Source organism: Vanessa tameamea, chromosome 6, assembly GCF_037043105.1.
Source record: "Vanessa tameamea isolate UH-Manoa-2023 chromosome 6, ilVanTame1 primary haplotype, whole genome shotgun sequence".
NCBI classification, from domain to species: domain Eukaryota; kingdom Metazoa; phylum Arthropoda; class Insecta; order Lepidoptera; family Nymphalidae; genus Vanessa; species Vanessa tameamea.
In genome coordinates, this window is record NC_087314.1 from 1,684,633 (window position 1) to 1,711,677 (window position 27,045).

At 33.3% G+C, this 27,045-nt stretch overlaps 2 protein-coding genes across 5 annotated transcripts in view; one reads left to right on the forward strand and one right to left on the reverse strand.

Moving 5' to 3' along the window:
- The window catches only part of LOC113393568 (uncharacterized), a 44,270-nt gene that overhangs the window by 14,090 nt on the left and 3,135 nt on the right, over positions 1-27,045 (reverse strand). The window lies entirely within an intron of this gene.
- On the forward strand, positions 8,202-26,980 carry LOC113393569 (uncharacterized). Of its 2 annotated transcripts, XM_026630536.2 has the most exons (11): positions 8,209-8,411; positions 16,828-16,973; positions 22,456-22,571; positions 23,290-23,401; positions 24,098-24,195; positions 24,453-24,563; positions 24,643-24,858; positions 25,556-25,674; positions 26,019-26,115; positions 26,408-26,640; positions 26,725-26,980. In XM_026630536.2, exons 3-11 carry the CDS (start codon positions 22,464-22,466, stop codon positions 26,927-26,929), a joined length of 1,299 nt encoding a protein of 432 aa, XP_026486321.2. In that variant the 5' UTR covers positions 8,209-8,411; positions 16,828-16,973; positions 22,456-22,463; the 3' UTR covers positions 26,930-26,980. The 2 variants fall into 2 exon arrangements, with proteins under 2 accessions (XP_026486320.2, XP_026486321.2); XM_026630535.2 differs by lacking the exon at positions 16,828-16,973 and having other exon boundaries at positions 8,202-8,411.

A 27,045-nucleotide genomic window follows, 5' to 3' on the forward strand; every position in this document is an offset into this window, starting at 1 on the left:
AATCAAAAATTAGTCACGACTCAGTGGCTACAGAGACATAGTTTTTAGAAAAGTATCGAAGGAGCGCGCGAGATACGCTTACTCGGTGAATATTACATAACGAGTCGATTATCGTTGTTTTTTACTGTTTCAAGAGCCTTCAGCCAAACTTAATCAAGATCGCACGTAGTAATTTCGTTTAAGTATATTTATTAATTCAATGTTATGGAATAAACGGTAGAAAGTATAATTAGTCGATACGATTTTTAAATTTAATTCCTCTAATACTGTGCAGCCTACATAAAATTTCGATATAATTAGAACGTTATACAAACTATCTTCGTCAACAAAATAATTTAAAAATAACGTATAGGCGTAATAGTATTCAAACAGGGAATAACAATTCAAATAATTACTGGAAATACAAACAAACTGAATCGGTAAGTGTTCCAGGGAACCGTAAACTGAAATGGCACCGGGACGGGACAAAAGTCGACCATTGACGGCAAACTCGATTCAAATAATGCAAATTGACACCGGAAGGTGTTTTTAGTCAACAATATAGGACACGTTTCGATAACAAAATGACTTGCTAATGAATTTGTCTGAAACAAACGTCGGTGTATTTCATTAACAATTCTGCGATGAGCACAATGCTTCGTGAGAGCCATGACTAATGAGCGCACCGCAGATAAAACTGATGTCTCAAAAACAGGTTTGCATGTCTTGATCGGTGTTTGCGGTCACATCGAGGATGTACACGCTCGAGCGGATCACAAAGTGGACCGCGCGTCTTCCTGCCGTCCAGAGCGTCCCTTCCAATGTGCCGACATCGTGAGATTAGAAATACCGCATCGCAATGCAGACAATGTTACACCGAATAGTATCAAGTAACGTAATGAAACTTCAAATAACCGGGATCAAATAAAGGAACCATAGTACACGAACGAAACAATAGAACATTTTTTAAATAGAATTCTACTAGTTTTAAGTTTTTTTTCTTTATTATTTATATATATTGTTATTATACTTTGTCTCTTGTTTGTCTGTCTTTGGTTGGGTTAATCTCAGGGACTATTAATTTGATTTGGTCGATATAAGAAAACTTATTTATATTAATATTACAAAGCTCACGAGTTTATTTGGTTGAACGTGCTAATTTCAGAAAACACTGGACCGATTTTTCATTGAAATTTCTTGAATTGATTGAAAATTTCTTTCAGAGTTAGATTGCCAATTTATCGAGAAAGGATATATACCACTACCCAACAGAAGCAAAATCATATATGAAAGCGAGCGAGCGAAGTTGGAACCAGCAGCTAGTTGTTTATATAACTACTGAGTTTCATGCCGGTTCTTCTCGGTAGAATCTACATTCCGAACCGGTGATAGCTTCACTTAATATAGTTTGTTAATGTGGTAAGTACATTTCAAAAGTGCTTGTAAGAGACTACTTGAATAATGTATATTTTGATTAGATTTGATACGATTCTAATAAGCGGAACTGTAACCTTAAATTCAACTTATAATATCGTTTTGTATGAAACATCTGTAACTCAAAAATAACGCGAGTTAAAATGCGAGGAGAAAGTAACTGTTCTATTTGATCAAAACAAATGATTAGCGTATTCCTTATTCATTATGTTTTAAAATACAAAACACAAGTTGATACAAAATCTTTCACTCATTGGTTATAGGTATTGGTTGTCGTTTTACAATTTAAATGTTCAGTGTTGGACCGTTGGCGCGGATACAGGTGTTTGAAACACGTTGAAAAATGCAAAGTATATGTATTTTAACGAACAGCCTCGCGTCTGACGTGACTCGCGATTAAAATATAGCACCCATTTCAATATGAACAAGCTGCTTTAGTACACGATAAATCAGTGAACTTCGTAATATATTTTGTGAAAGTTATGACAATATGATGGGCTACTCAGGTTTGATGCATAATTATTGAAACACACTACGACCGTTACGATAGCCAACGCTATTTTATAATGCATAAATGTTAGCTGTTATAATATTTTATGAAAATAGAAAATTCACATATGTAAATTAAAATTATAAAATTGAGACAAGAAAATATAACCTGTAATCCATCGAGTCTCATCGGGCAAGTGTAAGGGAATTAGTCGAAAACTTCTTCAAAAGAGGAGAGAAGGGGCCTGCGTCTAGCAGTACGTAATTATTGATTATAAAATAAAATAAAATAAATTTTATATAATGGCAATACACTGAAAACAGTTTCATTCTATTACAAATGTTCACTTGACGCACACGGCAATAAAATACATTTTCAATGTTTTACTTATTAGTAACGGTGAATATTTGAAAAAAGCAAAGAAATTAAATACCATTATTATATCTTATCTTGTTTAAAATTTACGTGTCGTGTGAAAGCTATAATTGTTTAAAATTTCATACAAACATCGCTTAATCCTTTGTGAAAATCTTATTGAAATATTTAATTAGCAAGCATTTGCGAGACACCCAGAAAGTTCGACGCAAACACGAGCCCACTAGACACGTGACACAAGGGGCATAAATGAGGTGAAACGGAATATCGCGGTCACATTCGGAATGATGGATAACGATTACTCAATATTTATCATAAGAAACAAGATGATAATCACTTTCTGTTCGAGAACATCTAACATGCACTACTGTCTACGTAAAGCCTTCAAACAATCAATAGTATATCATTGAAACCGCCAACATTACGGATTTACGTTCACGATGTCGATCGATTAAAGTACCTTTGATCTAATCAATTGTATAGAGAACAAGGGAGTAATAAAAATATCTATAAAACAGTGAATCTCGTTACTGAAGCAATTAAGTAGAACAAACACGTCAATCAAGGCGATAGTGGCGCGGACGCGCGCGCGCAGGGCCAAAGGAAAGCTCGTGTTTCTCTTTTTCTACCGGCATTGTCGGAGAGCGGGAGAGATTGATTTACTACTTGTCATGATAATTTATGAATATAACATTTTGCTACATAAGTACTGAGGCCGATAGTAAAATTTCGCATAATAACGTTATCTAGGTAGTAATCGATCATGTCAAAGCATTCGTAGACATAAACAGGCTCGTTGAACCCAGCGGAGTTACATCCGTCCGTTCGAATGATATAAATAAAGAGACACTAAAAGAACAACAAATTACCATCCGCCACGAATCAATTACTACACAGGTAGGCAGTACGCATGATAATTAAATCCGACTGGCTGTGTTATTCTAAGAATATGAATAGCTCGCCTCGCATGTAGATCAACTACGAATAAAACCTGTCGCGTTACCCTATAATCGCATGATCGCGATGCAAATGTGACGGCTCGACCGAACTCATCTTCGCAAACGATACCGGTTACGTATACGCAAGAATAAACCTTGGCCGGCTTACATCTCGACGGAATCTTTAAGCGCATAACCAAGTTAATTCGTAGGACGCCCACGCAATGCCGTTGTAATTATATTATTTCTTTCCGTCTCGTTAGATATTTAAATAAACAATATTTCACGTTCATTAAATTTATGGCATCGTCGTGCAAACGTGTATGTTGTATACACGTTTGCACGTATATTTGTTATAAAATTATTAAGATTAACATATAGAATTAACAACATAGTTTTTTCCATACATTATTATCGATTTACCTTAATTGCTCTTGGCTACATAAAAAGGATTTATATTTATTTACTTTTTTATTACCCCTTATTTACTTTTAATTTTTTTAATAAAATGAATATATTCTTGATTTATGGTCAGAACTCATCAACGAATCGTATACCTGGCGATTGTGTTGCGTTATTTTTTAAATATTAATGGTCTGTGGGGATAATTGAATACACGTTTTATTTATTTTTAAACATTAGATATATATTTTCATCGAAAATAATCAAAGTTTTATGCACTATAAACATAATTAAACATGTCGGTGGATTCATAATATTTCAAAGGAAACGTAAAACTTTGTATCTTTAGCACGAACCGATAAAACCGAAGTGCGATATCAATCATGAAAGATTCCTTTAATATGGTCTATAAAACATTTATTTATTAGACATACATACATATTATATACTATTTGTAATGTCATATTCGTGTTTAAATATATATAAGTATATAAAATAAATAATTTAGTTGTGACAATATGAAATGAATACGCACACGATAACACTTTTTTTTTTACAATATACAAACTTTAAATAATAGAAATAATAATTTTATTTACTTCTCGATCGCAGCCACTACTGGCCCCAACCTAAACTATCCAGGGATTCGCTCAACACACATAATATTTCTTCGAAATCGGTCCAACCGTTTAGAATTTCAGTTACACACACACGTTCAGAAGATTTATGTACATAAAGATGTTGACCGTTCCATTACATTCCATATTCAAATTTATATTTAATTGTGTTTTTTTTCCGTATCTGCATATTTCTATAACCAGGCAGCATCACAACCGACCCATTAGAATGACTAACATTTATAGTTTAAATCGGAGGTGACGACAGTTAGGTCTAGTCTTGTCTGTGGCCGAATTCAAGGAATGCTCATAATATTTATTAATAGTCATTATAAACTGACAATCACAATTGAAAATAGACATTAGGAATTTGTATCCTTCGTGTGACGCAATGCTGACCAATTAATATAACGAACTAAACGCGATATCACTAGATTTGTAAATTGTCGATACGGATACTGAATACCAAAGTGATACGGTAAGTACTTCGTGACTAATTCAATCGCCTGAATGATAATATCAAATTACATTTCTGTTTTACAACATACCTTTGACTTCGAAATTTAATTTTTTTTTAATAGTCTGTTCCAAATTTTTATTTTATTGATTCATTGTTGCCTATAATAATTTGACTTCATTTTAATATTATGAATGTAGGTAGTTATGAAAATATATCTTAAAGTACAACACGGGTTTTTATAATAATTTTGTGAGGCTCGGAGTTAGTCTAGTGTAATTTGCTTGTCTTTTACTTGACATAATCCGTTCGATATGAACTAATGCTGGTCGGAAATCTTAAGGTAATTACTCTGAATAAACATAGTAACACCATAGACATTAAAGTAAGCTACATTACGACGCAATTTTATTTACTATTTTAAAATTTTAATACAAATATATGATTTACGTAAGAACAGTAGCTTTCTAGAACATGATACGTAAAACCGCAAGCAGTCCTAGAAAATAGCGATAAAGTTTAATAGGCTAGTGCCATGTCGCTGGCTGGCAAGGCGGCCAACTAGCAGCATTTAAAATAAATTGATTTATAGAGTATTGGTCACCCGCGAACACCAGACACACTCCGTCAGGCGAGTTCGTGAGCGGGTAGTATATCACGGGATTAATGTTAGTTCGGTAACGAGAGACCAATATTCAGCTTGCCCCTAAAATTTAATTGCCTTGTTACGCTTGCATGCGCTTACGCATACGACGCAGATTGAGAACATGAAGAGAGCAGGGCTGGTGTGACTTTGTATCATCACATGTACTTTCATTATATTGTTCACGTAGCAATAACAATCATGTAATATAGAAAGATACTACCACTACAAAGTATTAACAAAATCATACAAAATATAAACATATGTTTATATATTATATGATATACATACATACTCAATGTTAAAACAACGTTACTTTCACTAAATCTTTGTCAGACATCCTTGTGGAATATAATTAAATTTATTTATTTATTATTATTTATTTATTTAAAAAATATATATTGAACAAACACAAATCATTTGCTATTCAAATTAAAATAAATGCGTTCTCCTTAAAGATTGTGATTTTTTTTTAACTATTTTCCGGGCTCGCGTGTCACGGGAGGGGGGGTATTGAGGTATTAGATAGGTATATGTCATTTTCTGGATCTTAAATAAATAAATATTGGACAACATCACATACATTACTCTGACCCCAATGCAAGTAGCTAAAGCACTTGTGTTATGGAAAATCAGAAGTAATGACGGTACCACATACACCCATACCCAAGACAACATGGAAAACTAATGAACTTTTTCTACATACATATAATCGAACCCGGGACCTCGGAGTGGCGTACCCATGAAAACCGGTGGACACACTACTCGACCACGGAGGTCATCTTAAATAACGTGTATGCAAAATATCATGATGATCCGTTTAGAATTTAAGACATGAATGCGTAACAAACAAACTCACTTTCGCGTATACGTATATTAGTCGTTAGGATAATAAAAATCAACTTTTCGCAAAAATATTTAATCACCTACTTATGTTGACAACAAAGCCCTCATGTTCGGACAGTGTTTCCTGAAAGTCATAAAACCTGTCGACTTGTGTGGTGGTGCAGCACGCTTCGAAATAATCGAAAATTATTTATAAGTAGCTAATTGAGATAAGTCGGGAGCGAGCTACTGCGGACACGCGACCGGTTATTTGTTGCTTATTCAATGAAGGACACAGCCATGCCGACTCCTACATCATATCTGAAGTTATTACTGTTATTTATTGTATATTAAATATTTATATGTTCACCTACTCAATAAAAGTAAAGCAAACACATCATCGTGAGTTTTTAACGACGACTGACAATACATACACGTATGATTTTATTAACAGTCATTATGTTTTAGTTTACTTTAAGAACAGAGAGACTATTCTGTAAATCTCACTTTTCACTCGTCAAATGTTAAGAAATTACTTTATATATTATAATTATAATAGTAATAGAGTTTTGGTTTAAAGAGTAGCTCTACTGTAAATTATGTCTTCGAACTAATAACGCTAAAACTATTGGACATATTTCACTAAAATTTATTGCGGTGATAGGTTAGATGCTAAATCAATACGCATATAAAACAGTCACGCCAACGAATTTCATATAAAATTAAGTAATTTAATGTGTCGACGGAATACATAATGCTACTGGTTCGTTCGAAGATAATTTATTAGGTAAAACTACTTTTACCGCTAATAAAAAAAAAATGAAAATAAACGAATGGAGAAAAATCCACTTGGAACGAATGCCCTGTTTTCATTAGCGAGAAAAAAGTTAAAATAAAAAAAATATATATCTATCAAGTCGAGCTCATACTTTGCATGAATGCTTGTACTCATATAAAAATACGAGGAAAAAGACATAAAACAAAACACAAGCTTACAATCGTGTATAATTAACATAAAATGAATGAATTGATTTCTATAAGCCATTAATAGATACTTACCTATGTATCAAACATGCCGCCATGGGGCGTAGTTGCAAATTACTCTCGTGTCTTGAACGATTACAACTGTCCGAGAACGTAGCGATTCCTCTTGATGATAGAAAAAGTTACACTACACTATCTACTTACGATCACGACACTCAATCGATAATAGAAAGTCGATTTATGTAACTGAATGAACAGCAGAAATTATATTCATTCTAATGTTGTATGATTCATTTAAATAGTTATTAAAATCGACACTGCATATGCGAGACCAGCATTAGCGTACTCAGTACAGCTTCCAGTACATTATAAGGAACGACGTCATTTCACCGTGAAGTGAGTCCAAACACAAAGATTTCTTCTTTTCTCAATTAGCATCCAATCAAGGGACTCATTTAGTAGAGTCCAATAGACGATTTATGGGCTGCGGACGGCGAACTTTCTCACGCGCTTCATATCCCAGATTCAGCGCATCGCACTTCGCTTTATGGTCGCTACATAGATTATGTTCTATGATAGCTTAAATTTAACGCACTTATAATGCTGGCAATAAATGTAGGAATTTACTTTAAAAAATGTATCAATTTTTACGACAAAACGAGGTAACTTATCATCGTGCATCAAGTTTATTTTAAGTTTCAATTTGATAAACGAGAAAAAAATTATTGTGTACAAGAAAATCAATCTAGGGAAAATGAATATTTTTGATTATAGAAAATCAATATTAAATTAATCAATCATTCACATAATAATAATTAGAATTTTATTAAACCTTAATGTTAACTAACCGAAACTATGAATAACAAACGACAACTAAAACTAAAACTAAAAATGGTGTCCTTAAGGCTCAGTGTAAAGCAGATATCGAATGCCATCTTACGATTTAATAGAAAATCTATTACTCAGTCAGGAAAAATGCTGAAATAATGAAAGAAGGCTTCCGCGCTGGGGCGGGCGGGGAGATGCGCGTACGCACGGGGCGTGGTCCCAGTGCGCTATTCGCAGCGGCCACAGCGCCAGAGCCATTTCGGATGCTGCGGCAGCCGCACCTGTCGCTCCGCAAAATACGCAAATTTACCGCGCGCACGCTTACATCGCAAATTAAATATGTAGGAGCATCTTAGTGAAATGATTAGTGAGTGTTTCGTGATAGTGACTGCAAACACTTAAGGGCAACTGCGACTGCGAATCTCAAGATTAACCCGAGGTTAGTAACATTTATATTTTATCATCTTATCGAAATGCCGCATGTTTGCGTAAGACGCGAAATATTAGCAAATAGATAATACATGCTCTTTTTAATTTAAATAGCGAATATTCGTAGAAATATACGATCAGGAAATTCTTATAATTCGAATAGTTTTAAGAAAAAATAGTTCGATTAAATTGTTTTCATAGTTACTATAAAAATACCGGTGTATTTACAGAGCTTTGCGTTATACGGGATATAAATACCTTGATTATATTCTAATAGCCAATATATTAACACTTAAGTGTTTTAAGTTATTACAGTCCGCAATTTATAGCGTGTAATTACCCAACGAACAATACATAAATAATAACAGGAATACATAATGTTTATATGCATATAAAGTTCTTTAATAAATGTATAAAAACTTATATATTGCTAAAACTAAATATTATAAAGGCAATATTAAAATCACTTTATACCAACTTAATTGAAATATATACGAAATATATAACGATATGTTAGAGGACCTTCGTGTTTCACTTTTTTAGTTTCATTTTTATTTTATAAAATAAAACAAAATGGTTTTTGGGTTAAAAAGAAATAAATTTTATATTTTTTGACAAACATAAAGAACTTATGAGTTGCTTTGTGTTATACATATATACAATATATATAATTGTACATATAAGCTATAACCGACAAATAATTCTTTAAAACAAACGATTGCAAATGTTTACATTTTTTTATACAAATGGCGTCAAATCTATATTCAAAGTAGGTACTTATAAATTATCTACTATCAGACAACGACCTTCTTGCGTCGCTTTGACCGATTTTACCAACGGTTGCAAGTTCAATTCCTGTCGAATGTATATAGGTTATAGAAAACGTTACACAGATTTATCTGCTTAGACATCTGTTTCTTAAAGAGCATCAGTCTGCCAGTCTTAGCTGTTAAAACATTGAATATTTTATTGTATCAGTATCATTTACCCCAGCAGTGCTATTCTGTAAAAACTGACTTCGCAGGTCACTCGTTAAATGTTGAAAATTGATTTACGGTGATACTCTATTTTTATACGTGTATCCTTTAAATGTATGAAGCCGTAATGTATGTCAATTAGCGTAAGAATTAACTTGGTGATAGGGCTTTGTACAAGCCCGTCTGGGTAGGTACCACCCACTCATCACATATTCTACCGCCAAATAACAGTACTTTGTATTGTTGTGTTCCGTTTAGAAGGGTGAGTGAGCCAGTGTAATCACAGGCACAAGGGACATAACATCTTAGTTCCCAAGGTTGGTGGCGCATAGGTGATGTAAGGAATGGTTAATACTTCTTACAGCGCCTTTGTCTATGGGCGGTGGTGACAACTTACCATCAGGTGGCCCATATGCTCGTCCGCCATCCGATGCCGTAAAAAAAATGTAATTAAAATAGTCGCTTATAATTTACTAAAGATATTATCAAATATATTATGATTATGTCCTGCGATTTTTGAGTTTGCCCTTACAGAAAAGCTCTGCCGGTAGATAATAGTCGTAATATAATAGCTGGTTCATTTTAAACGGTGTGAGCGTCAGAAGAAAGAGAACAGAACGAATTAACTAACATTCGTTTAAATACCATCATATACAATTTTGCTATAACCAGAATTGATAATTAGTGATTCTGGTTTTTGCATTTAATTTTTTAACTAAACAGCATTCGATTGCACTACTATTATACTTTTACATTTAATTATATAAAATATAACAAAAATAAAACCCAGTCACAAGCTTACGTATACGGGTCCTTGTGGTTTTCTCCTAACAATAAACCGGACATTTCAAGACCACGAAATGTCTTTATACGTCTGGAAAACCGAACTAAAACTGCGTAACTTTTAAGGGGAAAAATTGTTAAGAAGGCCATTATAAGTGGCAAACACTTGTCAAGTAGCATCGATGTTTCATATCGGTCAAGGAAACACGCTTACAAACCGTTGATTGATTATTATTATTATATTATTTTATTGCCACATAAAAATAAATTGGTCATGTTTGCCAAACATTTGCACCAAATTAACGAAAAAAGAAACAATATAACGCATACTTTACCGGATCTTAAAAACGTGAACAATTTACAATATCACCTGCCTTGTCCGACGAAACAGGAGGCGAATTTGTCATTTTATTGTCGTTTCATTGTAGACATGAAACAATGTGGAAGTCTCGCCTTGGAAATCGATTGAGTAAGTCTGCAAATATATACGATGCCTTATATTGTAAACAATTTAAATAACCGCTTGCGCTTTTAATATTTTCATGTATTTCAACGTGAACGTGAGAAATAAATGAGCTACTGTAAATCGCCTTGGGTAACCGCAGATCGTGCTCATAATAATCAATCACATGGCGAGTCTGCACCCGTGCAAGCATTACTTCCCATGAATGATCTACATTCCATATCCAGTGCGGGGTCGTAATAGAAAACACGTCCATGACTCGGAGCGAATAATTTCAATTACATTCGTCCGGCATGTGTACTTCGTTTAATAAATTTGAACATTCAGAATAATAGGGAATACTTTGAAGAGCACTTTTTTTCTTGTTAAGAGCCAAAATGGCACAGTGATTCGGAACGTGATTAGTGAATCAAAGATTGCAGGGTAAAATCTTGGAAGCACTTCCGAATTTTCTCGTACTTAATATGTTTCATTTCAATAATTCATCGTGCGGTGGCTATGAAAGAAATCATCATGAAAAAATGGTGTATCCACCGATCCGCATTGAAGCAACGAAGTGAAGTAAACTTGAAACCGTAGCCCAGCAGCGAGACATTTACGGGCATTTTTTTATTTGTTTAAAATAAAAACGTTATCGTTTAAGAATTTTTGAGTCAATTAATTTATTTACCTCCTGCTGGTATATTCACAAGGTGCGGTCGCATCTTGTCTGAATAAATAATTTCTCAGTGGCGGTCCATAAACACACTCACTAGAAGGGGTGTTATTAAATTGGGAGGTATGCATGTCAACGTATGCAAACACGCAACAAGTGGTAGCTCCCGCGTGCCACAAGTGCGTTGTATTTGCTTATCACAAACAAAGCTCCTGACACGTCTCCTAAGACGACACCGATAATATTGCTTATACACAAAAAACTAAGTATTTACGTTACAACACAAATCTACATATTTTACACATAACTATATATGTTCCAAATCCATATATATATTCACGAGAAAGTGATAGTAGGATGTGTGATATTTACATCGAAGATAATGAAATTGACGGCTCGATTTGAAAGTAAAAGCTAAAAGTACAATTATGAAAACAAACACTTTATATTGTATCAGTAATTTCGCTTATGTAATACTTCGAAGATATTATTAAGCCCTGTCCAGTACTTCTGCGAACAAGTAATATTGTTATCTTAACCTCTTTACTCCGTTCATGTATCAGTTGCGAGATGAGAGAAAGTATTAGCGCACGCATTTCGTAATACGAGATTACAAAAAGAAAATCTACGTACGAATAGTTTTCATAGATAACAAATATTTTATATTACAGTCTCATAGCGCAAAAAAAAGATGAAATACTTATTGGTAGGGCTTGATGCAGGCTCGTCTGGGTTGGTACCACCAATCATCTATTATTTTACCGCCAAATAGCAATATTTGGTATTGTGTGTTCCCTGAGTGATCGAGTGTAAATACAGGCACAATGAACATAACATCTCAAGTTATCAAGATTGGTGGCGCCCTGGCGATATATGGGATTGTTAATATCTCATAAATTGTTCTATCTATGAGTGTTGGTAACCACTTACTGTCAAATGTTTGATACATTTGGCCAACAAAATTGAAATAAAAAAATAACCTTAGGTAATTCCATTAATCAAAATAACACTCATAATAATATCGCTCATTGAATACAAACGAGCTCAAAAGCTGCCATCATTAATCTGAAAATCAAGGTTACACGAGCAATAATCATCTACGGATATAATGCACGAATAAATTAAGCATAATATCTTATACTACGATTTATTACTGAGTGCCAAACCATACATTTAACACGACCATACATGACAATGATATATTGTGGATATTATATCCTTTTAAATATTTTCATTATGTATAACAAAACACTGTTATTATTTTATAATTTATTGCACGTCGCGTAAACAACGGAGTAATACAAAAACGACGTCGACGAACAGACTTTGGTTAAAGAAATTTGGTAAGAGAGCGAAAAAAATTAATTTACGTCATTATGTACCTAAGTAAAAAAGTTAATATTTACACTGAAATTTAACAACATTGATTGTATTTGTATAATATTATACAATTAAACTTATATCTTAAAGGAACAAATAGATATTCAATAATATTTAATATATACGTTACACTTTGCTCACATTTGAAATGACGTAAATACTACCTATACTACTTATAAGCTATATATATAAGCCAAGGCACCTAGAAGCGTGATTGTAGGGTGTGGAATATGGTCCAAAGGCATCAGAGGGCAATCTTTGGAATGGCCATGTATAAAAATAAAACGCTACAAGCGATGTTTTGCGCCCTATCTTTGGAAATCGTATTATCAGCCAAAATGGCGATGTGAACCGCTCTAGAAATCAAGTTGGCTCCGTTGGTTTATTATTTGTGAGGCCAGACGATCGAGACTGAAAGGCTCATGGTGAAATATAGCCGAACAAACAATTGTAAATGAACTCAAAAATTGGGTAGACAGAATGGGCTATCAAATCCACGACAAATTGCTTGAATAGCCCATTTAAATTAAATTGTACTTAATTTTCGATCGGACGATTTTTATCTAAAACAAAGTATCAATCATTATTGAAAATATTGTTGAATTATTATTTAATATGCATTTATAAACGAAATAGAAGTTGCCGCACCTATGTATATACTATATTTTTATCCTTATAAGACTAAAAATTTATAATGACATTTTTTAAATTTAAATATAAAAGGTGATATATAATCTGACTTGCCTTGGCATTCAAGGTGCCTACTACGAAGCACTTTTTCTAAAATCAGTCTGTGCATCCTAAATACTATACACACTTCGTAAACATATTCAGAAACAAAACTTGTAGCCCCATTCGAACATATGGATAAAGCAAAATAATCGAGGGTTCTGCGAAGGCTCGAACCTTTAGCTAAATTTTGGTCATTAGAAAATACATAAAAACTAAAGGAGGCACTCGTTCAATAACTACTATGCAACGTTTAAACAATGGATTCGAAGAATTTCTGTTTTCTTTTTGTATGACAAATGTTAACATTGTTTAACTTATGCATATTGGTGTGATGACCTCGGACACGGAATTTTAACGACTGTCTATAAAATTTATGCACACGAAATAACTTAAGAGTCTCATAACAAAATAATTTGCACGTATAATTTAAATTTACAACATAAAAGCTTGGGACTGCTTTCGTAGTTTAATTAAAGAAACGCATAATTATGCCAATCAATTTGTTGCAAATAATAAATCTATCAATATTAATAGAAATTATTGTTTACTTGTCCTATGTGCGTTACTACACCACTGATCCGATTGCGATAAAAAAATTGCAGAGTTACCCGGTGTACGACCGGGATTATTCCTAGTTTAAAAAAACTAGTTTTTTTTTATATATGTTTATGCTCCAATAGAAACGTTTTATGAACACTTATATATATTATAAAAATGTATATATGAAAATAAATTTGTGAGTTTAATTTTTGCAATCAAAGTTATGTCTCAGCTATCATCGGACGTCGTTCGAGCATCGAATATGTATTCACTGTATTACAAACTAACAGTTTTCCTTCTAATTCTAAAAGAATGTGTAACTTGAAATGAGACCGATTGTAACATGCATTGCATTCCAAACAGCACAGGCTTATAGGCTGCGACACTGACCACTTAAATTTTAGGCCACATTGTCCGTTTTTGTATTATCTTTTATGTGATATTGTTTAAAAGGAAATATTATAGTAGCATAAAGCTTTACGGAGACGTTGAACCTAACGTGTCTTCATTTGACATGTCATCTATGAATCAGTTTCAAACTACTTCTAATCCTTTAGTAATAATGGAAACAATGACGTAAGTGCCATTTAGATTTTTTGTTGTCATAATAATGGAAGCCCGGTTTTACTACCAATAAACCTCTAAATATTATATCATTATAAAAGGTAGACTAATAAATTCTATATGAAGCTTGTTTTATGATAGACGCGTATCTCATTTTTAAAACAAAGCGAACTTATTATTCTTTTATTAGTCAAGGAAATAAACAAGTAGCGTATTAAAATAATGATGAATAGTTATTTAACAAATTAGGTAGGCACCTAACCTAACTTAGGGATAAATCTTTAATTATTAATAATTATCTCGTGTTTATAATTATTAACGGAACATAACATATCAGAGCGAATTTTAATAACTCAATTTTCAAATTATTGTTTATAATCAGCTGTGTAATTTATATTTGCATTAAAATTCCATGAAAATGATTATCAAAATATATGTTTAATAGAACGTGATTAAATTTAATTCTTGTAATTTGTTTGACAAGTTATTCAGATTTATTAAAATACCTGCCTAACGAGAACACGAAACAACAGCAGATAACTTAGACGAATTCTTAAACTATGTTGTAGACGACGTTAGTTAATATATTAGTAACGTCGAGATACCAACGCTGTCGCCACATATATGTTGCTGAGCAGTTAAAAAGTTGTTCTAATTAAACATTATGTAGTCCAACGCTGTACAGATTATCATATGAGATTTGCTCCCAAAACAGGTTGCTAACCAAATAAAATTTTGATATAAGACGTTTATAAAATAAAAATATTTACCATCATTATTTAAATCGTTTAAACTAAGTCTATAACAATGAGATTAAGATATAAACCTATAAACAAAGTTTTATCTTAAAATTGATATGAAAGAAGTATGTACCCACCGGCTGTTAAATTCATCTTATAAAAAAAAAGTACTTTAAAAAAGACCTTTACTGTAAGTGATATTTTGTGAGCGCCTAGGGCCGACACGCAATTTATGCGTATTCGGGTTCTATTAATAATTTGTATGGGACCACTTTCCTTCGAGGTATTTATCTAGCACGATATTACGTGTTTACTAATAAACATTATAATTGAAACAAATGTAAAGCTGTATAGTTAAGCGATAAGATCACGCATATTATTGAACAACTTTAATAACCTACTATGCCAGGGTTTTACTCATTGTAAAACACTTTAGAAAGTTTTTTAACATTGCACCATTTCGTCACATCTTCGTATTTTATTTAATATTTTATAGTCAATGTTTATTTATCTGTCGTTATTTATGAGCTCATCGTGAAACTAATGTCCCCTGACCGAATTTCGACCACTAATTTCGGAGAGTATCAAACTGCGCAAGACATAATTGCATTTCTATTCGCTCTTGTAGCCCGATTGGACGGCAATCTAATACGATCATAAACAGATCAGGAGCAGGACCAACGGGTTTACATGTAAGGCACGGGACTATAACACTGCTAACTTCCTAGCTCGAGACTGTTACTGAGATTTTTATGACAGAAAATCGAAACAATTTATATTGTTCCGATACAACATTTGAACGTCAACGGTTCTTCGTGCTTCTCAGCTATTGGGCACCCAGACAATTTACGAGGCTAGTCACGATACTAAAAAACATCATTTCATGATATCATAAAGCTAATCTTTTTTTTAATAGCGTCATGATGCTAACAAGCTAAACCGCAAAGTACAGTTAATGCAAAACGTTAGCAATAACGTTTAAACAAAAAAACAAACCTCGTGCAAATTTTAATCGCCCTAGTTCCTTTTTTCATATAGTTAAGAATTTAAAAAAACCATCAAAAAATGTTAAAACTTTTCTCTTGTCTCTTGTCTCTTGTCTGTTGTCCATTAGAGAGTTTTTGTTACGATATCCTGCGGTAGCTTGACTACGGACATAAATGTGGGCCTACAAAAAATGTTAATGATTTAATACGAATCGAAGGATTGTAAATTCTCATTTTTATTTTTACTACAATACATTCTCACCAATATTATAAGTGGGTCCTTTTTATTGATTATTTTTTTGGATTATGAATATTTTAGCTTTATCTAATTATAGCAAAATTAACAATGTTATGGCACAATGAAAGTATTTTGTAACAAAGGTGAGGTTATCTTTAGTACTTCTGGTCAATTGGCGACCGGCTCCCGCCGCCGCGCAGTCTGTCGCGATCATGTAACCCACTTTCGCACACCTCAAACAGTTGACAACTAGCAATCAGTAATGTGCGCGATATAAACAATACTATTGCGTAAAAAATATACTTTAATTTTTTAAGTAACAAAATAATCAAATCTCCAGTCTTTGACTGATAACGAAAAATTCGCAGATATTTGAACTCGAGCGAAAGGTGATTCACCTATTCAGTAGAAAATCAAAAGGAGGGCGAACAGCGACACGACCTAAGGCAAGCAGATAACGCGATCTAGGAGAATTCTTACCTATCTCCATAGGTATATATCAACGACGCTCATAGTAAGTATGTATGTCAATATTGCGGGAACAAACAAAGTGTGCACACATTATGTAGAGAATAAAAATGTTGAAATTGCGCTAATTATTTCGTATTAGAATACGCATGCAGAGAATACCTACAATTTTTGATTTTTTTGTATTTAATCCCTAATTAAACATTAATTCTTAAGGAACTTTCTTCTCGGAACCTTTAAATAATTAGATAATAAACAGTTATATTAGATTTCTTTAATCTCAACTATTATCAAATAGCAAGTAAGGTGTTGGGAACATGAAGCAAATTTATAATCAGCTACCCGACGACATTCCACGAAGCGTACTAACTATTGCCTGCGCCAGACTGCAAGTGAACTCCGTAATTTGCCCGTTGTTCAATGCGAGCTTTGAAGTGGCTAATGGTCTTAAGGAAAAACCTTAACTGTATCTCTGACCTAATTCTGTACCATCACTTCAACTTGTAAAAAACCTATTACGATGTTAATGCCGAATTCAAAGGACTTACCGAGTTCCTATGCGACATAATCTGCTGTTTATCTTTATTAATATCTACGACCTCCATAAAGCTGAGGTAGTCATCGGGCGGAGCACTCGAATAAGATTATAAATTTCTAAGGATTTCAGTGATGACTGTTGCTCTGACTTGTGACAAATACGTCTAGTTTTATACAAAGATTATTAAAATAAAAAAGTTTCAATCAATTTTTTATACAAACAAGAAATAATTTTAAATTTAGTCCCTCGAAATCCTAAACTGCATGTCATGGTATTATTTAGAAAAAACTAATTGTGTTACCTTCCGTTTCAAGGCTTTAATTTGAAAACGGAAGCTTCGTGACTTGGCACTTAAAATTAAATTAATACTGATTTTATTTCGACCGTCAAACTGAATTAAATTTGTGACTACAGGTATATTTGTATAGACAAATGATAAATTCAACGGAGAATATAGCGAGGCTTAGGAATAAACGTGATCTCACCAGGAAGCTCTTACATACAATAGGACAAGGGAAGGACGGAAAGGCCAACGACTTCTCTTAAAAACAAACAAGAGTCCTTCTAAAAGAATTGGACTCAGTCTTGTGTATACTACATACATATATTTATTTATGTTATGTACTTTTTAACTATAATTAAAACAAAATAATTTGACAATATTCCCTTGTTCGAAAAATCAATATATATCAATTGACCAAAAATACATACTTTTTACATGCAATAATAAATTACATACTAAACTAAAATAAGCATTTTGCCGATTTTATTATTTTTAATTTAACCAAAAAATTTGACAAGCGTCCGGGATTTATTTTCTTTCGGTGTAAAAGGGCTATTATCGCATTCAACCAACATTCCAATTACCAAATGGTAAAATACACAAATTGGTCAACTCAATTATATTAAGAACGAGTTCTCTAATAAGATTAATAGGGAAGTTCTAGCACCTGGAAGTGCGTTTTAGTCGCGTTGGCTCGTCTCCAGTTCTACTGAACTTTGACAAGCGGCCGCTGTAAATTGCTGTTCTACATATCAAATCTCATCAGAGTATATGACTATGTGCATCGACTGTCTTAAGACTCATTTCCAAGCCAAATTTAAAGCAAATATTTTTTTCTTATTATCATTCACTACATGATGGTTTAGTTTTAGTTAAATTTCGCCGAAAACCTGACCCTGTGCGTGCATCGTATACTTGTATTGCAAGTTTAAAGCACGTGGAGGTCGTCGTACTTAAAACGAATACATTCCTTTCCCTTTCTGAATTATTGAACTCTTGTTACAAAAATAAAATAGTATTTTTCTTTTCATTTAATAAACAATATTTCTTCACTAGTGATAATCATACTGACATATCTAACGAAATACCTATAGAGGAAATTAAGACGGATTGCTTATGTTATCGATTTTTGAGTATGCGGGCTTCTGAGTACGATCGACGAAGCATTTATCCTCATTAAACATTACTACGGCGTCTATATTTACGCATCGTTAGATAGTTGAGCTGTCGCTTTTAGATTTCTTTTAATCCACAAGTAAATCAGTCGTTCTCTACGTGTGATAGAAGATCGATTAACAGAAGTGAAACGAATCGCAGAGTAGCTCACCATAACTAACAAAATTACGCCGGTTCTTAATCGAGCCCAACCACGTTGGCAACATGTTGTTATCATTATTTATTTCGCTTAATAATATACTGGCAAAATACATAATGCGTAATAATATATTCGCTAACCTAATAAATTGGTGCTTAAGACTTGCAAAATTTCTTGATAATAGCGGTATTAACTATAAAATAAGCATAATAATTAAAAGTGAAATCTTACATGTAGACAATGTTGCGACTCCACGTTTAGAAATGATTTAATCAGGAAATGTGAACGACGTTGTTATAACGAGACGTTTTAGGATTGTGCAATGGAGCTCAAGGCAGCAGACACTGCACGGGCCTGACGAAAGGTTGACCTCGGTCGTGTGTGGGCGCATTCGACAATGATAATCCAACCCGGGGTCCACGAACTGCACCGGAATGCAAATAAATAGATGCACATAAGCAGGACGAGAGAGCACACCTGCCGGTGATCGGTGGAATAAACAATGCTTGTCAACACGCGCCACGAATAATGGAACGCGTCGTGCGTCTAGTCACGATTAAGTGAGCTTTTCTTCCGGATCCGTCTATTGATCTTGAGAACGAAGCTATAAAATCTATCTTCGTTTTAAATATTTGTAAATGATTGATCTCGATTAGCTTTCGCAATCGTCTTCATACTTAAGTAAGTGAACTATTTTAAAGCCATAAAACACAGTGAAGATTATACTGCATAAAATTGTATAGGCATGTTTAGATTGCTATAACATGGCAGCAGTAGTAAGAATCAGTACCGATCTAATATTTATTTCACTTTTGAAGATCTCATTCAAGAGATGCGAGTGTTTTGTTTCTTATGATATTCAAACAAAGAGAAGAGTTTCAGTATAAACAAGGATCATTGAGGATACAAAGCAGAAACGATAATAAATGGGTTTATGTTAGCCTGGAAATACTTTACTCTAAACCTGAATGGAGATTCCCGTGTTTTATCACGTGAATGAAGTAATCCTTTTTGCCCTGACACAGTCTATTATAAGAGCTCTTTATCTCATACCATAATATATTTGTTTTTTTTTTTACATTACATTAGCAGTCTGTAAATTTCCCACTGCTGGGCTAAGGCCTTCTCTCCCTTCGATGAAAAGGTTTGGAGCATATTCCACCACGCTGCTCCAATGCGGGTTGGTGGAATACACATGTGGCAGAATTTCGTTGAATTTAGACACATGCAGGTTTTCTCACGATCTTATTCCTTCACCGCCGAGCACGAGATGAATTATAAACACAAATTTAGCACATGAAATTTCAGTGGTGGCTGCCTGGGTTTGAACCCGAAATCATCGTTTAAGATGCACGCGTTCTAACCACTGGGCCATATCGGCATATATTAGTACTTATAGAAAATACTTAGTCTACTCAAACCGCACTTACATTGTTAATGAATGAGTACTGTTACGCAATGGTTGGGTTTATTCATTGTTGAACATTGGTAGACAGACAGGTAAATACTAAATTATATAAATATTGGCGCCGTAAAAAATATTAATTATAACACTAGCTTAGATATAATATCGTTTATGCCTGTAATAACCAGACTCCTTACCCTTCGAACCGAAATACAAAAACACTAAGTATTTCTGTTTGGATGGTAGAATGTATGGATGGTACCTACCTAGACGGACTTGTATAAAGATTTACAAAATGAGAAAGGCTTATATTTAAATAAACGTCAAAGAAATAAACGACAAACTTAACAATAACTATGACGCCGGTCGTTAGAACATTTAATTGTTACATGTTGATGATGACGAGTTCTTCCGATGTGTATTATAATTTCAATTAAATTAATTTTGATTAGAAGATTACATACAATTCTTATTCTAATTGATTTTATTTATTTATAATTGGAAGGCAAACGAAGAAACAACCGGATGGTATGTGGTCACAATAATTAAATATTAACTATTAATTCAATCTTCAGTGGACATTGCGCCGTCAGACCTGAGAACTAAGATATTATGACCCTAGGGCTTGTAACACTGACTCACCTGTAACCTATTTATCACCATTATGAAGTATTGTTGTTTGATTATAGAATAAATGATTCGGTGAAACTAGGAGAGAACTTTATCGTAGCGATATTAAATTTTCTCCGTGTTAGCGGTTTTCTTCTTGTATAACGTAATCAAGTTATAACGTGGTATATATTATTTTAACGAGTTCTCAATTACGATAGGACTATATAATTTGAACTTAGTTCGAACTTCAGATCTATGACATATAGTCGTTATGTAGAAATAATAAAAAGAAAAGGTATAATTTTCTTACATTAATACAATGGAAGAAAATTATAAAAAAAATTTATTTCACCAGTACATACCCTTAGATACAAATCTCTTGAGTCTATTAAGACTGAATTAGCGAGATAATACACCTACATTATAAAAGTAGCTAGCAAAGAAAGCTGGAGTTCGCGAGACTATGGCCAATACAATACAGACAATAAATTAGTTTATTTTGTTAAAAAAAAATCAAAAATATCACAGTGTTTGGAAATTGCCACTTGTAACACCCATCGGAAAGCACGTGAAGTCCTGCGCAAAAATCTTGACGTACATGTAAGAGTAGGAGTGTATATTATTTTGCGCAAACACTTATGATCTCCTACTCAGTCAGCTAGTCTCATTTGTTGCTGACGGAGAAATCCATCAGGAGATCATCATCAGCATCATAATCAAAAACCCTTTCATATTTTTATAAATAATTAACGTATATTTAAATAGAACACTATCACTCTTGTATGATATACAAAGTCCTATGATAAAACGTAGAGTTTATACATTTATTACATCTTGATTAGAACTTGATAAATTAATTGTGTTACTGTTATAAGCTGCTTTAATCGTTTGATTGTTTATTTATAATTAACTACTTCAGTGCAGGAAAAAGCCTTATCTTGGCGATTGGAATTTAATCTAAAGTTACGATCAGATTTAAAACCACTGTAGGACCTGTATCTTTATATTTATATGTCAATGAGTTATCGTCCGATCATATTTACTAACATTTGATTATTTAAAACTTATATTTGAATGAAAATTACATATTAGTGAATCTATCAACATTTTACTTTATTTTTTTTAATTCTGAATTTTTGCTCTTTCGCAAATGTTACTTCAATATAATATAGAGCAAGATATATAATCATTAATTACAAAAAAAAAATTGCTCACAATGTGCAAGAACTGAAAAATGCTTGGTTTCCTGTTAAGGGAAAACTTAGTTCTGCGACTGCGATTTATATTCACGTACTGCACTAGCCCATCCCGAGCGTTGTCTGATAGAGAAATTGTTATTTCTTTCTAAACGCATGTTATTCGGTTATGATTACAGGCGGGGCGATGTTAAGTGTGATTGTGGCGGCGCTTGCGTGCCTTTGGCTGGCACGCGCCTCGCCGGCTGAGTCGCACAGTCTACGTTCCAACGCACTCAATACGTATACCCCTAAGGTAAGAGTAATTGCTAGATAATGACTAGTTGTTTTCTAAGGTATGAACGCAAGTTATCAAACAATGCGTTATTAAAAAGAAATAACTTCAGGTAATTTATGTCTAAAACAAAAAAATGCTGATTAAAATAAGTATATATTATATTTATATCAGCAGTAGTAGTTTTTAAAAAAAAAACATATTTACCATTTCAACTAAAATTGTGAAAATGTAGTTCTAGTGTTTACAGGATATCTCCATAAATGTACATGCAAATAGATTTTTAACAATTTAATTTAGACCATTATGAAATTTCGAGGGATTTATAAATAAATAAAACAAACGCAAGCAGCACTAAGAAAACCTGCATAGAACGCGCAATTTGTAATACCGCGTATTGATAGCTAGTTGGAATCGAGAAAAGGTCACTTGGCGTTATAAATTACTGTTGTTTATAATAATCTAATATATATTACTATTGTATATATTTATAAAAAAAAAAAAACTCGTAAATGTCGTACCCTCACTTTGTCAAAGAAGACATACACTTAATATTAAGTTTTGTATATGTTTATATGTGTATATGCTTATGGAAGAGACACATTAATTATCATCCTAAGTCTATAAGAAATTGAATCTTAAATTTTTAAACCATAATAGAAGTTAAGAAACACTATTATAAAAGATCGCATCAAATAAATTTAAGGTTTACTCACGATTTTGTTTTTGTGTTTTTTAGGATTTGAGTATAATTCTGGCGAATATAGACGAGCGACTGCGTGTGTTAGACACCATAACCGCAGTTCAAGTGAAACAAGCGCGCCGTTTGGACGTAATACAAGATAAACTAGGTAAATAAACTATACATGTATATACGTTACAATTACGGCTTAGCCGATAAATTAAGGGGTTAATAATAAAACAACGATCTCTTCTTCTTTCAAATGTCAAATCAATGACAAAAGGAGAGAGATCTGTGTTTAATTAAACTCCCGCTAAGCAGTTTTAAAAGCTAAGTTCTAAAATCTATTAATTATGATGGCATAATTAAAATTAAAAGATAGAAATAATTATTTACCTACATTTTAATCATTACCTAGTATGTCGAAATACGATATTTTTTCGGGTCAAATTGAGTAATTTTTTGCGTGCTTACGTTCTATTACAATACTTCCTTAACATAAAGACGTGACAATATGAACATTAAGAAACAAAATTAAGTATGCTTTGACAAAAAATGCCCATTCATAATCGTTACGTGTACATGAATTGTAGTTGGCTAACATTTAAACATCACCTGTACAAAGCACAACATGAATGAATATCGTATTTGAAGTCCCGACCTAAATTACATCTGTTTGTTCTCAAAACCGGCGTACGTGTACAACGATGAGTCACGACATCCTTATTGTGTCATATCCTATTTTAGAATCCGCACTTTATGTCAACTTTCGCAATATTGCTTACATTTATCATTCACAATTGAACAAATAGGGGCATCGTTTAATCAATTGCTAGGCGAATGATCTATTTATTGTGACTTTTAGACCGCCTGGAAACCACGCTGTCTTTGAAACTTGAAAGGGCACAGTTGGCTGCAGAGAGACTAGAACACAGACTTCACATGCTTCAGACGAGTGTACAGGTTTGTAACATTGCTATTTTAAACCAAAATCTTATTTATCTTACAAACGCGAGAGAATTTGTTTATTTGTTGCACTTTTAAGTCATAATTACACAACCGACGATCGTGAAATTTTGCAAACGCAATGTCAGGTCACAGAAAACGGCATAGTGTACCTAAAACCTGAACCCCTTTGCAGACGGACGATACCGCGGACTAAAACTAGTTTATCATATAAGCGATCACAAATCTTAACTCATAATATATATTCGTTTCAGACTTCAATCAAAGAGAGCAGTGACAAAATAGAAAAGAGCCAGGCGAAAATTACGGAGGTCGCCAAAAATTTAACGAATCAAATTAACTCGCACACCCATTTACTAGAAAAAGTAAGTAATTCGATGCACCTATTATAATATATTCTTTGCGAAAGCTTAAAGCTACTTGGAATTCATTTAACACGTTTAGGTGAGTGGTGCCTATGCGGACACGTGGCGTCGCGGCCTTCTGATAGAGTCCTTGGTTCGAGACGGAATGTCATTGGTGAACGTGACGAGACGGGAGCTCGCCGACGGCCTGCGGGCGCTCGCGAGGCGACATAGAGACGCACGTCTTACGTCTGTAGACGTTGAAGCAACATTTTCAAAGCGTCTTGAAGATAACACTAATAAAATAGACATGAAGGTAAACTATAGTATGATCTCGAGTATCATATTCAACTACCCTCACAAAAGGCTTATATAAATTCTGTGTGTTTTGTACAAAGCCCTTAAAAAAAATTACATTGATGTTTGTGTTTAGAAATAGCAACCAGTTCATAGTTAATCATTCAATGCTGCCGTTTGATTCGGATCACAATATTGAATGACGTGTAGAGCTTTGCATGGCTAATAAGTTTGAGCAACGACTCGTAAGCTTACAAGCATGAAGGCTAAAGCGAGTGTATATCGAGTTGCGACAGAAACATTAGCAATAGATATAAATGTTATATACATACGCTTAATATGTTGATATACGTTTCTTTATTATCAACTCGTTGATCGATGGGATTTATATCTTTACTAAAAAAAAATACCTTACCGCACTACACTATCCAAGCGGTAAAACATAGTCATGTAGATTTATTTATTTAATCAGAAATTGACAATATCAATTTAACACTGAGCGCATAAAATAACAATTTTAACGGGATACATTAATCGGCGGTATACCATTTTAGGTGTAAACAACATTTGAATTACGAATACAATAACAGACACCACACAACAACAGTTATGGTAGTTAAAATTTCATGCTATTCAATCGATTTATCCAAATAATTAAAAATATATCTTTTTTCTAATAAATGTTCTTCAGTGTTCTTACGCTTTATTTATTTCAGATGCAAGAAGTTTTAGACGCTCAAAAGCACTTTGTTGATTCTTGTCAACGAGTTCAACTCGACGATCCGACGCATGTAGCTGACGTGCTGGACAAATTAATCGATTCCCTCATTAACAAGTATGTTCATTCTAATGGCAGGAGTACTAACGATAAACAAACTTTTGATTTAGTTGTTTTATACCATTTCTTAATATAACTCCTAAAAAGTCCTTGATTAATATATCTTTATATATAAAAATATACCTATATCAAAAATAATTATATCATATAATTCGTCATGTTATTGAAAAATTAAAGCAAGTTATCATAATTCTTACTCGCATGTATCTACATGGGAATACTTAATACAATGGCACTGTAAAAATTGTTTAATTGTTCATGTAAACTCATCAATAAATCAGAATTACATACAACACATTATGACTAAATTAATACTGATATGATATTTGTTACCATTTCAGAACAGCGTCAACATTTCGGGAATTACAAAACATTCAAGTAACAATGAGAAACCATGACAATAAAGTTATGAAAATATTAAGCAATCGCCCAACACAAGTTAGTATAAGTGATATTTTTGTTCCGTATTTTTTTTTTTAAATTATAATAGGATGTCACTTGATTTATGCCACGTGCAAATGTGCTAAAGAGTAAGAAATGTCCATCCACCCTCACAAACTTCACTCTTCTCTTCATTGGTATGTTGAGCATTAAAATATTTAAATAAATAAATAAACTTTCGATTTTTAAAACAAAACCTATTACAAACCAAATGGACAACTCACCCCGTCTGAGAACTCCTGCAAGTATTCTTTTAAATACTAAAACTATGAAAATTTCAATGTTACAGACGGACATTCCATGCAAACGTCTCGAAAATCTGTTCCGAAACACGACACATACTACTTTTAATGAGAAAGAATTACAACAACTGACTGAGAAATTCATTGGATTGACAAATAGAGCTGATGCAGCTTTACAGCGATTGGAGGTTCGTCTGACTGACGACACGGAAGAGCACGTGCCAGATTCTGACGTGACAGCCGCCGCAGATCGACTATTTCAACAGCTCAAAGGAATCAAGTATGAAAATATCGCAGAGGACTTATGATAAACGAATAGACATATATGTTTTATTAAATTCTGGTATTTACTTATTTATTTCAGAAATGAACACAGCGATGAAGATTACGATTTGGAAGACGGAGATCCCAGCTATTTTGATAATAGTATGAATGATTTTATGGACGAAGATCAAGAGGTTCTAAGCCATAGATCAAATAAAGCTAGATTTACAAATACAGACAGCACTCCTTCTAAGCCGCACCGAAGACATCTGCACAAACATCCATATGATCGGGGCCCTTTGTAATACATATTCATAAAAAATAACTTTTAAGATTATTAAACATTATAAATATTATTGCCCGCTTTTTCCCTTTATTATTCCTTTGATATAAACAACGTGAAGTGAACAGTTTAATAGGG

Coding starts and splice junctions, on each gene's coding strand:
- LOC113393569 (XM_026630535.2), top strand. CDS start 22,464: ATGTTAAGTGTGATTGTGGCGGCGCTTGCGTGCCTTTGGCTGGCACGC. Junction 24,859..25,555: donor CTAATAAAATAGACATGAAG/GTAAACTATAGT, acceptor TATTTATTTCAG/ATGCAAGAAGTTTTAGACGC. Junction 26,641..26,724: donor CAACAGCTCAAAGGAATCAA/GTATGAAAATAT, acceptor TATTTATTTCAG/AAATGAACACAGCGATGAAG.